Below are 14981 nucleotides of genomic sequence, written 5' to 3'. Positions count from 1 at the left end.
CACTCATAATGCACCTTTCAAAAAACTTACCAAGTGTTGGGTACCACCACCAGGAAAACAAGGCCTACCCCCTGAAAATTAACCTAGCCAACAATTATCGTCATAACCCATATGTCAGAAGTGTTATCTACAGTAAAGCTAATGGGATTCTACTAATACACAGTTCAGCTGTGTGACTTCAAGAATTATATTATTATTATTTTCTTTTTCAGTACTGGGGTTTGAATTCTCGTGCGTGCTAGGGAAGTGCTCTATTCCCACTTTTAGTTTGAAACAAGGTCTTACTAAATTGCCTGAGTTGGTCTTGAACTTGCCATTCTGCCTCAGCCTTCTGAGTGGCTGGAATTACAAATGTGCACCACTACAAACATATTAGAATTAGTGATTTTAATTCTTTATTATTTATTTGGGTTTGAGACAAGTTCTCATTATGTAGCTCTGGCAGGCCTCCAATTTGAGATTTTCCTGCTTCTGCCTACTGAATCCTGAGATTATAGGCATGTGCCACCTTGCCTAGCTAAATTAGTGATATTTATTTATTTATGTATTTATTTTTGGTACTGGGGATTGAACTCTGGATCTTGTGTTTGGGAGGCAGATGGTGGAACCATTGAGCTAAATCCCCGGCCCTATTACTATTTTTTTATGAGACAAAGTCTCACTATGTAGTTCAGGCTGGGCTTGAGCTCACTATTATAGCCCAGGCCAGCCTGGCATGCTGGGATTACACCCATGTGGCACTACACCACATTAGTGATATTTCAAGTCAACTAAAAGCAAGTAAGCGCAGGTAAAATAACAACTCTGCTTTATTTTTTATTTTTTGGTACTGGGGATCAAACTCGGGAACTTGTGCTTGCGAGGCAGGCACTGGAACCACTGAGCTAAATCCCCAGCCCTAACAACTCTGCTTTAAAGGAAATAAAAGTTTATTCTTCAGCAAATATGAGTGAACATGACCCAGAAATATGTATTCAAGTTACCCCAAATGACATGTTCCACTGTGGAAGAAGTTATATGAGCTTTTACAGTCACAGAATAAAAGAAAATCGTATCAATACATTTTCCAATTACATTGGTGGGAGCATCAGACAGATGGGCTGCAGGAAGGCAGGGGAAATCTCTTTTCTAGTATTCAGATGTTATTTTATAGCATTTTTAGCTTTAGGCTTGTGGAGGCTAGAGGTGTGTCAAGTTTAGCTGTACATGCCAACAGTTTTATCTAGATGCCACAAGGATGTTAGATCAGATGGAAAGTTTGATAGTAAGTGATTTTTTAAAATTATTATTATTTTTTGTACCAGGGATGGAATTTGGGTCCTTGCATTTGCGGAGCAGGCGGCAGAACCACTGAGCTAAATCCCCGGCAATAGTTAAGTGATTATTAAAGTCACCAGCTAGAGTGGGTAGTTGCCTGTATAAGATGGAAATAATATACGGACTAGTTTCATGGAAACAAAATGAAAGTTTATGCTAGGAAAGAAATACAGTCCTACAGCACCGAGGGTGTGTTGGGGGGTGCGGGGGGGGGGGGTGTTGTCTGTTGTCTATTCCTTGGAGGAGCAGGGGGATTTAGCTCAGTGGTTCCACTGCCTGCCTTGCAAACGCAAGGACCCAAGTTAGATCCCGGTACCCACCCCCCAAAAGCAAGCAGTTCATTTTTATGTGGTCTGGAAGGAATGTCATTCTTTATTTATGTTTTCAGTAAGGGGTGGGGTCTCTCAACTGGGTGGAGCTTCATTACTTCACAGGTGTGAGTTTGAAAGTTTAGGGTCAGGGTCAGCCCTCCATAGAGCTGTCGCTGTGTTTGCTCCCATGGGTCTCATACAGTTTGCCTGTGCATCCCACTTCCATATACTAAAGAATACAATGGCTTGCTCACTTAATTAACAGGCTGATTTACTTTCCCCCCTTATTGCCTAAAGTTGCTGCTGCCTATTTGTTTTCTCTCAGGCTGCTACTTCAAAGTCCTGCCAATACCCCATCTCATTAAAAAGCTGAGGATAGCCCAAGTAAACTGGCTCTTTTTTTTTTTTTTTAACTGGTGTTCTGGTCAGCCAAGGTCAAACAGTGTGCAGGCTCTTGAATATAGATGTGGGTTCTTCAGAGAACTTTAGCTCACCTAAGGGAGAACATGGGGGCTAAGAATCAGAGGAGTAAAAGGAACAAAAGTGTATGTGAGAGCAGGCCAGCTGTGCCTATTGGCTGGTAATTATGGAATCTTGGAGACAGATGTCTTATTCTTTTGGTTACACTCCTGAGAATGGTTCCCAAATCCTTGAAAGATATTTCTGAGTTGTAAAATATACATATTTATAAATGTAGACCCTTCTTTATAGATATATTATTTTTCGGGGGGGATACCGGAGATCTAACTCGGAACCTTTTGCTAGCAAGGCAGGCAACGGAACCACTGAGCTAAATCCCCGGCCTGTTCCAGCCCCTTTTTTATATATATTTTTGTTCCATCTATACCATACATAATTATTTTTGTAAAGCTTTTTTTTTTTTAGACCCTTCTTTTGGTAAATGCTCAGTAAATGATTGTGGCCCATCAAGCAAGGGCTGAGTGTTACTGATTAGACCTGATAAAAGATCTGAAAGAAATAGTTTTAAAATGTCTTTCCAGGGCCGGGGATTTAGCTCAGTGGTTCCGCTGCCTGTCCTCCAAGTGCAACATGATCCCTGGTACCAAAAAACCCCTTTTTATCATCTTCATCTGTCTAATCTGATCTCATCTGATCTTGCCCCCATAGGGGCAAGAATGGGATTCTACTGGACACTGGGATGCAGGAGGTCAAGTGCAAGTCGCACACATAGTGTTAAGAGAAAAAATTCCTTACTTATCCTTCCCTTTTTTTTTTTTTTTTGCAGGCTATGTAGCCCAGGCTGACCTTGAACTCTCAATGACCCTCTTGCCTCAGCTTCTCCAGTGCTGGGATTACAGGCATATGCCACCATGCCTGGAAATAGGAAAAATTCCTTTGGCCAATTAAATCTGGTAGTTTACCTGAGCAAAGAAAAACAGAACAAAAAATTGTAAATTAGGCAGCTCCCAGAACGAGAGCAGGTCCTAAGAACCCCAGCTAACCATGTGATCAGACAGCATTTATGAAAAAATGGGTCAGGCATAGAAAACAATTTAATTGCCTACAGCTTAGTCAATCACTCAGTCAAATAGCTACAGGGCCTCTTGCAAAAAGCCAAATCTCGGGCCAGGGATTTAGCTCAGTGGTTCTGCCGCCTGCCACGCAGCTCAAGGTCTCGAGTTCGATCGCCGGTACCAAAAAAAACCCAAAAAACAAAAAAACAACGGCTTCCAAGGAGAATGAGCAAAAGTATGTCAGGGTCTTTGGGGCGGCCTCATTCAATCAATGCCAAGATGGAGCCCAAGGATGTCCACGGCATTTGTAAGGTGGTAACTAGAACTTGAACCTAAGTCTCCAGAACCTAGTCCAAAGGTCTTTCTCTGGCCTGGATGTAAAGCTTCACCGAAGTCTGGAGGTGTCATTAACCATCAGAGACCAAGGAAGCCAGGGCCAAGTACTCCCAGCAAGTGATGCTGAAGTTGCAATTTCAACTTGGCCAAAACGTGTTTGGAGGTGTCAGAAACGCTCATCAGCATTCGGTGACTTTCGGAACCTCCCAAGAGATAGCCAGGAGCTTGTGGAAACGTCGAAACATGAATCACGCACAACGCCACTAATTTTTTGCTCAGGCCACAACTTCCTGAGGAAACTTCAGGAATAACTGAGATGACCGGAAAATGCTTAGGGAGCTGCCAAAAGCAGCCGAACGCCATACGGGACTTTCTGCAGCTTCCACAGGCACATTCAGACCCTCTCAGTTTTCTGAGATTTACTCAGTAATCTTGAATTTTTAGTAGCTCTGATGGTCACCTAAATCAGGAGGGCAACTTGTACCTCGGCAGTTTCCGAAATTGCTCAATACACCCGAGAGTGGCGCGCTCTGGTGGCAGGCGGAGGAATGGCGCGTGGGTCAGCGCGCGCAGACGTTGTTACTGGCCCACGGGCCGTTCAGACCGGATGTGGTTGCGCCTGAGGTCACTTCCGGCGGGTGACGGTGCGAACGGGTCAGAAGCGTAGAGGCGGCGGCAAAATGGCGGCGCCTGAGGAGCGGGATCTAACCCAGGAGCAGACAGAGAAGCTGCTGCAGTTTCAGGTAGCGGCGAGTATTCGGTGCAGCATATGCCGCCGCGGGATGGGGAGTGGAACTCTGGAAGAGCGTATAACTCTCCTCAGATTGAGTCTGGGCTCTTTTTCAGACCAGCAGGCGCCCCCCCTCCCCCCAGACGCCAACTGCCCCTATTCCCCTCACCCCTGAGCCTCTGTTGATCCCCAGCGTTCCAGCCATAGCTGTCCGCCCGGCTCTCCTCTTCCGTTTCCCTCTACCCTCAGCGGGTCATTTTCCGTAGTTTTCTTTAACCCCTCCAGTCCTCAGCCATCCTTCCCAGCCCAATGACTCTAGACCTGCCTGAGATGCTTAATCCCCACTCCAGAGTTGGAGTCAGTTGTGGTCTCTGGAACACCTCCCACCACCATCCCATATTATTTCCACAAACGTTAATGAGGGCCTCTTGGGTAGCAAGTCTTGTGTTGGGGGCTGTGATGGGGAAGGAAGCACCTACTCAACTGGCCCGGCTTCTGCCCCAGAGGTGTGGAAGGACACTACGTACTGAAACAATGCAACAGAAGCGCCATCGGTGGCTTCTGACGGGGTTTCATATCTTCTGCTTATTCCTGTGCTCTTGTGCTCGAGTATGCTTGAGGGTGGCAACTTGCAGGAATCTGCCTCCTTTTGTTGATGTTAAGTTCAGAACACTTGGCACTAAACACAACCTCTGAGCTGGAGAATCTGGTTGGAGGAGTTACTAGGCGGATGACTGTGGCTTTGTTACCAGTTTCTTTATCTCTTAAATGTATATTTTAAAAGTGTCTAATTCCCTCAGTATGTTGTGGAGGTCAAATGAGTTTACTGTTGTTAGAAGTGCATTGTAAACAGTAAAATGCTCCCAAACAGAATTACTGCTAATCATTATTTTACTTCGAACTGAAGTTGGTACACTTATTTCCTAATGTACAATGTGCTCAGTATTTAGTTAGTATTTATAAAAAACTGCAAGGCTGAGGCACTGCCGGTAGAATAACATTTACCGAGTATTTACCATGTTGTAAGTACATTGCTAAACATTTAGCATATGTTACCTCATGAAATATTCACAACTCCCTTGTGAGGTTCATACTGGTATAGTCCATATTTTACAGACTAAGGATATAAAGCTTAACATGTAACAATGCTTAGGTTACACAGCTTGGTATGTAGTGGTGTCAGATTTAAAGCCAGGTTCATCTTTCCAAAACCTTTCCCAGGTTAATTTCTCTACTGTACATCCCATGTAAGTATCAGGGTACAGCTGAGATAGAGTGCAGATGGTAGGATACTAAACTTGTTGTGTTCTCACGTTTCTGTAATTTCTTTGAATAGATTTTATTATAGGTTTTTTTTTTTGGTAGTGGGGATCTCACTCGTGTCCTTGAGCTTGAGAGGCAGGTGGCAGAACCGCTTAGCTAAATCCCCGGCCCTATTATAGTTTTTGAGGTATTTTTTCCATCTTAAATTGAACAGTGTGTTGAAAGTATGAACGGCAAAATGCTATCATAGACATAGTTGACATTTGATGGGAGTTCTGTAGAGAAATTAATGACAGAATAGAATTGAAGAATGAGTAAACAGCAGACAACTATCTTCCACTTCCTTGTGGAACATCAGTTTCAGAATTTTATTCAACTTGTGCAGACCATTTTACACTTCACAACTCTTCAGGGGTAAGCCCCATGTTATTTAACTGTAATAAGGAGATGTGAGATGTGAGTTATAAATCATAATGTAATCTTGTACTGGAAAAACATGAATATGTGGATTTCTGAGGTAAAGTACATAGAAATTTCCATTTTTGTATTCAGTGAATATATCAGGAGGTGGGCAGCAGGTTAATTTGTGCTGATTACTTTATGAAATTGAATTTATTGAGGAAATGCATTTTACATGTGTGTACTTAAGGCAAACACATACATATTGCCATTAAACATTCTTTGAAATTTACTAGATGTTGAGCATTATAGGATGTAGTTGACATAACTCTTAAACCTCTTGGGGAAGACTATAGTTAAACTCCATTCATTTTATTTATGAAGGAATAGGTTCTGAGAAGTCAAATAACTTGAACAAGTAGTAAGTACCAGAGATTTAGGCTTTTTCTTTTTTTGCTGTGCTGGAATGACAAATTTAGCATATCCATAACTATCTTGTCTGTAACCTAATGGAGAAGCCAGGTAGGTATATGTGCTGCTAAAGCAAGCATTGGAGAAGCCAGGTACATAAATGAATGAGAGTACTCAACAAGTGTTCATAGTGTGATATGATACATAAAAAATGATAGCCAGGTGAGGTGGAACACACCTAGTTCTAGCACTCTGGGAGGCCGAGGCAAGAGGATTGCAGATTTGAGCCCAGCTTGAGCAACTTAGCCAGGGCCCTATCTCAAAATTTAAAACAGGTGGGGATGCAGCTGAGTATGAAGGCCCTGGGTTCAGTCCCCAGTACTGCAAAAACAAGAACAACAACAAAAATGCTATGATGATGGGCATGGTGGCACATGCTTGCAATCCCAGCACTTGGGAGGCTGAGGCAGGAGAATCACCATGAGTTCGAGGCCAGCCTGAACTACATAGTGAGACCCTGTTTCAAAAAAAATAAATAAAAACAAAAAAAGTGCCACGAGTCAGGTGTGGTGGTACATGCCTGTAATTGCTACTCCATAGACTGAGGCAGAAGGATTGCAACTTTGAGACCAGCCTGTGCTAGCCTCTATCTCAAAATAAAAACAGCTGGGGATGTAGCTTAGCGGTAGAACACTTGCCTAAGTGCTGTGGGTTCTTAGGAAAGGGTAAAATTGATTGGGAGGAGGGGAGGGTGATTTATAGGTACCATTTATTATTTACTATGCCTGGAACATTGTTAGATAAATTATAACCCTTGTGCTTAATCTGCTCAGTAATACACAATAAGTGGTATGCCTGCTCGCTTTAAGATCTATTGACATATTTACTCAACGTCTTTAAAGCTTTTAAATAGTGGAATTCCAGTGAGTTTGATCTGGATTTAAAGACTGGGCTTCTTACCACTGTACCTTGCTGCTTTGGAGGAATAGAATTTCAACAGGTATGAGCAGGAGGATGTTCAAAGCTGGGAGACAGGTTGCACACATGGATGTGGAAAAGTGTGGAATTTGTCTGTTTTGGTGGATTTAAAGAATTGAAAGTGGAAAGGTAAACTAGAGCCAACTTGCTTTTAAAGCTTTGTGCTATGATTTAAACTTTCATCTGTACACCTGGGGAACCATTAAAGGTTTTTTCAACTAGGAAGTGACAACACTAGGTTTCGGGTTTGCTTCATTAGCGGTATGGATCTGTGAGCCAAATTAAACCTCTCCTCTTTAGCAACCCCCCCCCCCCCCGCCAAAAAAAAAGCCAAAACAATATGAATCATAGGCTTACACTCTTTAGGGTTCAGGATAGAACAGGATGACACCACAAGAAGCAGGTTCTCAGTGTATTTTCTCATTTGAACTATTGAGACTAGTGAAAGTAAATCTGAGATTTTGGAAATCTCAGGTTTCCTCTGTTTGTTTTTTTGTAACACATGATTTGATTGGAACTCCCTAAGCCATACTTATTGTGTTTCTCAGTCAGTTTGATGTTTCTAAGATTTGTCTGTAGTTCTCCATTTCTCCTGTTTATTTTGGAACCAGTTAGTATGAATAACTAATGCGAACTTTTTTTAAAAAGCTATTTCAAATGAGAATAGGGACATCACTTGTAAGATAAAGCTAATGCATGTATGTGGAAAGTTACTTTTTTGAAATAAATTTCTTCAAATTTCCAGATGCAGCAGACTCCCCTAGTGCTTTGGTTTACTTCCCTTAGGTTGCTGTTTGAACAACTGGGCAAGGATGGCATGGACAGAGAGAAAACTAAAGGAGCTTTGTGTTGTCTCTGAAGAAAGAAGTGATCTCTTTTCTGCTTGTATAGGAGTAAGAAATTTTTCCTTTTAAATGGACAGTATAGGATATGACCCTCATTCTCTTAAATTATAGGAAGTAAAACCTGAATCAGTCTGAGATGTTAAATCAAGTTTGTAAATCATTTTGAAAAACATTTTTACTTCATCTGTCTTTTAGTTTGGGGGAGTATGATATTTTGTTAATTTTAAAAAATCATAGTGATTTGGTTTTTTCCAGCAAATTTAACACTATAAGAGAAAACATAAGCTTTAGAACTTTAGGTAAACATGAATTGGCTTTGTAACTTAGTTTCTTGTTCGTTTTACAGTGTTGGACAGATTCTTCTGTAAATCTCTTTCCTCTTCTGTAAAATGGGGATACTGTTCTCTAGTTGACTGAACTCCTTTTCCTTACTTTTAGAAAAACCTGTCAGTGGTGGATGTAGTGGTGCACACTTGTAATCCTAGCACTCAGGAGGTTGAGCCAGGAGGATCATGAGTTTGAGGCTACAGAACCCATGGTTTTTTGTCTCAAACAACAAAACAAACTACCACGTCATTTATCCAAGTATGCTTGTTGGAAGTTGACAACATACAACTGTATAAAATAAGTAATTAAGTCATGTTTTATCTCTCTCATCCTAATTCTAGATTTGTTGTATATCTTTGTATATATTTTTTTCATTTACATACTCAGATCTACCTTGGGATTCTAAACCTGGGCTTTACACATGCTAGATAAGTGCTTTACCAACTTGAGTTAACATTCTCAGTCTAGATACACAGATTCATAGTGTAACTAAACTCTGTAACTCTAACCTTCATTTGACTGATTAGTTAAGCCAGATTCTTCCATTTCCTAAAGTCTACCCTGTTATGCTTAAGTGTTTCTGCTCTCACCAGATGAATTGTACCCCCACCCTCATCTTGTGCATGCCTGTATGGGAGATATTCAGGATTAAATTTAATGCCCTTTACACTGAGCTACATCCCCAGAGCCCTCCCCGCTTTTTTTTGAAACAGGGTATTGCTAAATCACCAAATTGGCCACACTGGATTCTAATTTATAATCTTTCTGCCTCAGCCTCCCAGACTGCTGGGATTACAGGCATGCACTACACAGTCAGTTTGAACCATACTCTAGACAAGAATTAGTTAATGTGTGCTCTTAAACCAGTACATGCTGGGTCTTCATATAAATTAAATTGAATGTTACATAAACCAATAAAATACCAGTACAAAGAGTTATTTGTATAAAAACTAAGTTAAATGTTTTAGGATGACTAAACAGGAGCAAGTTGCTGGAGGAAAAAATTGCCTTCATTTGGCAAGATAACTGTAACTAACTTTGGGGGAAATCATTGAGTGAGAAGATTGTTTACTTCTTGGTCTACTTAAATCCAGTCAGTGTGGTTTTGCTAGACAGATTCAGGATATGCCAGTGGACTCATTCTGTAATGAAAAGGGTAGCCTTTTATCAAAAAATTACTTTGTGTTAAATAAGTGAACTATAGAATATTTTTATTTCTTTAAATAATTTATTTCTTTATTTTTATTTCTTTAAATGATTTTTCAACTAATCGAGTGGTTGTAAATCAGATTCTCATTGTGTACAAGAACTTAGGTTGTCTTTCATTATATTTTACTCATGAAAGTCAGCTGAGCATAGTAAGTGATTATAAAGACTGAGTCTGGAGTAAGTCTTCCTGAATTTGAATCCTGGACCTTCAGTTACTTTTTGATTGTGGGCAAATTACATAGACTCTCTGGGCTTTAGTTTCTTCATCTGTGGACTAATGATTAAATGTTAATGTGTCTGGGGCCGGGGATTTAGCTCAGTAGTTCCGCAGCCTGCCTTGCAAGCGCAAGGACCCGAGTTCGATCCCCAGTACCAAAAAAATGTTAATGTGACTGAAGCACTGATGAGTATGAAGCATTTGAATGGTAAGCATTATTAGTTGTAGTTTCTTAAAACATTGATGGACAGTGAAGTTTTTGGTTTTTTTGTTTTGTTTTTTGGTACTGGGGCCTTGAACTTATCTAGCCCAGGTCAGCCTCCAACTTGTGGCCTCAAACTTGATCCTCCTGCCTCAGTCTACTAAGTGCTGGATTACAGGCGTGCATCACCACACCTGGCAGGATTGATTTTTTTTTTTTTTTGGTACTGGGGATTGAACTCAGGACCTTGTGCTTGCGAGGCAGGCTGCGGAACCACTGAACTAAATCCCCGGCCCGAGGATTGATCTTTTTAATAGCGGAATGCCTGTGAAAGAATCCCCTGGCAATTTTGTGTCCCATACTTGGTCTCTCTAATATAAGGTATCATGTGTGTGACCACTCCAATCCCATTTCTCTAATCTGTCATAAGAGGGCATATTGGATGTGTCTCTTTTATGGCATTATAGCAGAAACTGCTCCAAGAAGGACCTAGGATGATGATCTGGCCTGAAGAGGCCATCTTCTTTGTACTTAGTACCTTAATTGTTGGAATAACTGCTACCACATTACAGACCCCCTTGCAGTTATATGCCAGCACCAAATATGAATCTGTCACATAAAATCCAGTTCTCTCAAGGAAAGGGGTCCGAGTGTCTTCAAGGTGTAGAATGTTCCATTTGTTGATTTTTCACAGGGCCCTCTTTATTAGAACAATCACAGGGAGAGTGCCCGTTTGACAGCCCCAGTTGTTCACTGTGTAAGTATTCCTGTGGGACAGACAATTAGTGTTTGCAAGCAAAGTGGTTAGGGTTATGAGAGCAAATGGAGCTCTGGAAGAGTTTTGAGAGGATATTTCCTGGTCGAGAGGCCTAGAGGCAGTGGTTGCACATACCCTCAGTTTTGACAGTCCTGAAATGTTGACATGTAAAGAGGGAAAAATTAAAGGATCTCTAAACTATATGGCAGGGCCAGGTGTGGTGGCACATGCCTGTAATCCTAGCATTCAGGAGGCTGAGGCAGGAGGATTGTTGTGATTTCCAGGCCAGCTTGGGCTATGTAGTTCAAGACCAGCCTGAAAGCACAGCAAGACCCTATCTCAAAAAAAAAAAAAGTGTATGGCAGGAATCCCTACAATTGGACAGTCCCTGGCAATTGGAGAGGTTGAAGTCCCTGTACTCTCCACTGAAGTTTTAAGTAGTATCAGGGTCACAATAAAAGAGGGGCCAATACTGAACCCCCCCAGATGACTTCCTTTAAAGGTTCTGTTTTCCTTTTCATATAGCCAGGTGCCAATTTTATAATGTAAGGTAATGTTACAGAATTGAGATAACCATCTTACCCAAAGAAAATTCTTTGTGATTAAATGTAGAGGGAAGCGTGTCTCCACAACTCAACCACCTGTTCCTAATGTTTGCTTTATCTCCCAAGGGAGCCCTGCATGGGATAAAAATTGATGTCAGGCTGGGGTTTAGTACAGTGGTGCTGCCACCTGCCTCACAAGCACAAGGTCCTGAGTTTGATCCCCAGTACCAAAAAAAAAATTGATGTTATAACCTATTGACAATAGTGATCTAGGGCCGAGGATTTAGCTCAGTGGTTCTGCCGCCTGCCTCGCAAGTGCAAAGTCCCAAGTTCAATCCCTGGTACAAAAAAAAAAAAAGACAATAGTGATCTAGTCAAGGGACAGAGGCAAAGCTCCTTGTGGTATTGTGTGGTGAGCTGTTCCTTGTGGGCACATCCAAAATTAGAATAATTTCTTTTTTTTTTTTTTTTTTTTGGTGCTGGGGATTGAACTCGGGTCCTTGCGCTTGCGAGGCAGGCACCGAAACCACCGAGCTAAATCCCCGGCCCTAGAATAATTTCCTTGCTATGTTATAAAAGAAATAGCTGGTACAGGGGGATGTTGACTGACACCAGATTGAGGGGAATGGGTGAGGAGAAGGGATGGGAGCATGAGAGAGATGGTAATGTCTCTCATAATTGGAGATCCTTTAGCAGTTGAAATAATTTCACCCTTTTGGGAGTAGGCATACTGAGCTACATAAAAGGAGGGATAAAATGAAAATTCCCGAGAGCGTGACTGTGTAGAGCAGGGATGAATTTGGCACTTTATCATCACTTATCTCCTGAGGGTCTAGCATTGTTTTCTTGAAGAAAAGATTTAGGCCTTCAAAGTGTTTTCAAGAGTATTGATCTGTATCTCAGTTTCCAGTCGTGCATGTGAATTCCATGGCTTATATGGCAGGACTCAATTGCCTTGAAGCACCAATGGTGCATGCACAACTGTCCCATCCAGCAGCATTGGACAGTCATGTATGTATGGCCCTGTCTTAAATGTGTTAATCTCAGTGGGACCTCCAAGTGTGAAATAGGTAATTATGTACAAACTGAGCTTGGCTCAAAGTCTCATAAATGACACCATGGGTAAAAGGAAGGAGAGTGTTTATTGGAAATAAGGAAAAGAAAAATAGTTCCTAGGATCACTGGAATTTTCAAAATAAAAATTTTGAATTTTAGGGATTTAGCTCAGTCCACATGTCCTGGGTTCATTTCCCAGTCCTCCAACAAAAGAAAAAGAAAAGAAAAAGTCAGGCAAAGTGGCACATTTCTGTAATCCCAGCACTTATGGGAAGCTGAGCCAAGAGAATTGCAAGTGTGACCTCAGTCTTGGCAATTTAGTGAGTGAGACTCAAAGATAAAACGGTTGGGGATATAGTTGAATGAAAAGGCTCTGTGTTCAAAAAGAAAAGAAAAAGAGAACATTTGATTCAGAGGGAAGGTAAATTGTGATTGCAATATCTTTAAGTTAGTTGAGAAGGATTAGGGTCCAGCACACAAGAGGAATAACAGGCCCTTGGCAGCAACAAGAGTAAAATCACCCGAAGAAGAGAAAAGATGAATATAAGGGCACAAAAGTATGTAGATAGGTTAGTGTGCCTGTTGGATATTGTGATTATTTTATTTCCTCTGTGAAATAGGAAACAAGGTTACAAACCAAGATTAAGGATGGAGGAGGTGGTGTTGGAGATTTGGGAATAGAGGTGTGGTCATTTGGAGAGTGGGGAAGTAAATGGCTAGGCTAGGCAACCTCCACTTGAGGTTAGTGGTCACAAATTTATTTTAAGAAAAACCAGCCAATCTCACTCACTTGTGAGGGTACAGGTGCAAAGTAGGCAGAGGTTTGGAATTTAAAAGAATTATGGGTTTAGGGAATTATATTAATTAGGAGCAAAAGAGTTGATGTCTGCAAGAGTAATAACATCTGACTAGAATTTATGATGAGTAAAATGGGAAACAGACATTGGGGGACACTGAAGTATAATGAAAAGGAGAATCCAATGGATTTGGGGTTATAAAAAGTTTGAAGAAACGTTAGGCAGTATTAGAAGAAGGAAGCTGAAAAGATACAAACATAGTACAAGAGTGTTGGGGGCCTTGTAGTTGGTGACAAGTTATGTGTGTTTTGGAGTTTGATCCCAATGGCTGAGGTATGGTAGAGGTTGGAGGAGCCGTAGGCTAGGATTAGAGAGACCAAAGTATGGATGCCTTTTGGTGTCTGCGGAGGGGTTGGTTTCAAGAACACTAACTGCTACCAAAATTGAAGATGCTCAAGTCCCTTTTATAAAATGGTGTAATGTACATATAATCTAAGTGTTATGGTGCTCAGATCCATTTCCTTGGCACTCCACTTCTCCAAACACACACAGGAGGAATGGGGAAGAGAAAAAAGCTTTATTCAAAGCCAGCTCCAAGGAGATGGAGGGGTTTCAAGTTGCCACAAATCACCATTGCACTGTGTCCAGTTGTGCATGGGTTAGATGGAAAAGGAAATACAATGAGACAGTAAACAACAATATGTTTGCTTCATCCCTCCTAGTCCTTTTCCTGTCCCTCCTTTCTCTGTGGAAAGAAACTAGACTCTTATCTGAGGCCAGGATCTGTATGTTGTCTCTACAGTAAGCTGAGGGGAGGAGTGGTTGGTGGTCATGCCCTAGGCCTGAGGAAGTTTGGAGAAGCCCTTGTGTCTAAAGAAAAAAAAAATTAAAGTTCCATTTTGCCCTGCTGGTTACATAAGTACATCATCCTGTATAATGTCTGCATCGATAAGGACTCAATATTTTTCCTGAATACTTGTAATCCACTGTTGGTTGAATTTGTGGATGCAGAGTGCTGACTGTATTCAAACATTTAAGCAAATAATACACGAAGACACCAATAGAGTTGGAAAGAGTGACAGGAATCCAGGAGCTAAAATTTTAGAGATTTAAAGACATCCGGGCTGGGGATTTAGCTCAGTGGTTCTGCCACCTGCCTTGCAAGCGCAAGGTCCCGAGTTCGATCTCTGGTACCAAAAAAAAAAGACATACATGTGAGTGCACAAATAACTCCAACAAGGAAGGGATAAAATGGTAAGAGTCTGGGGCCAGGGATTTAAAGATTTTTTTTGATGTTTATTTCTTGAGCTAAGCCTAGTGGGGGTGACATACAATCCTAGCACTCTGGTAGGCTGAGGCAGGAGGATTACAAGCCCAGCCTGGGGAATTTAGCCACTTAATAATACCCTGTTTCGAGGGGTGGAAGCAGAGGGGCCTGGCGGGAGATGTAGCTCAGTGCAGAGACCCTGAGTTCAATTCCCTGTACTGAAAAAAAAAATTCTTGAGCATTTACTTTAGCCCAGGTATTTTAGATTCACTGTCAATAAGTTCTCCCAATAAACACATAGAGTGGTGGCACATGCTTCTAAATCCCCGCACTCTGGGAGGCTGAGGCAGGAGGAGCACAAGTTTGTGCCAGCATGAGCAATTTAGATGTTTCAAAATAAGAGGGGCTAGAGGTGTAACCCAGTGAAAGGCTCTGGGTTCAAACACCTGTACTGCCAGCAAAAAAGGGGTAGGATTTTTTAAAAGAGGGGAGGGGATAGGTTGTAGTATCATTTGCTTCTCTTTCCTATCACCTAGCAT

General features: G+C 41.6%; 1 protein-coding gene across 2 annotated transcripts in view; it reads left to right on the top strand.

The window, feature by feature from the left end:
* Nucleotides 1-4044: 4044 nt before the first annotated feature.
* Faf2 (Fas associated factor family member 2) overlaps nt 4045-14981 on the top strand; it is a 62752-nt gene continuing 51815 nt past the window's right edge. The window contains exons 1-2 of one of the 2 annotated variants that reach the window (XM_021239211.2): nt 4080-4182; nt 8007-8113. In XM_021239211.2, the coding sequence (XP_021094870.1) occupies nt 8033-8113 (81 nt within the window). In that variant the 5' untranslated portion in view covers nt 4080-4182; nt 8007-8032. Of the gene's footprint in view, nt 4183-8006; nt 8114-14981 lie in introns of both variants that reach the window. The other variant, XM_004836336.3, reaches the window with a different exon arrangement.

Source organism: Heterocephalus glaber, unplaced genomic scaffold, assembly GCF_053883595.1.
Source record: "Heterocephalus glaber isolate CG9 unplaced genomic scaffold, H.glaber_assembly_v1.0 deba00001606, whole genome shotgun sequence".
Taxonomy (NCBI): domain Eukaryota; kingdom Metazoa; phylum Chordata; class Mammalia; order Rodentia; family Bathyergidae; genus Heterocephalus; species Heterocephalus glaber.
Note: the sequence above shows the minus strand (reverse complement) of the source record. Positions and strands in the feature narration are given on the sequence as shown.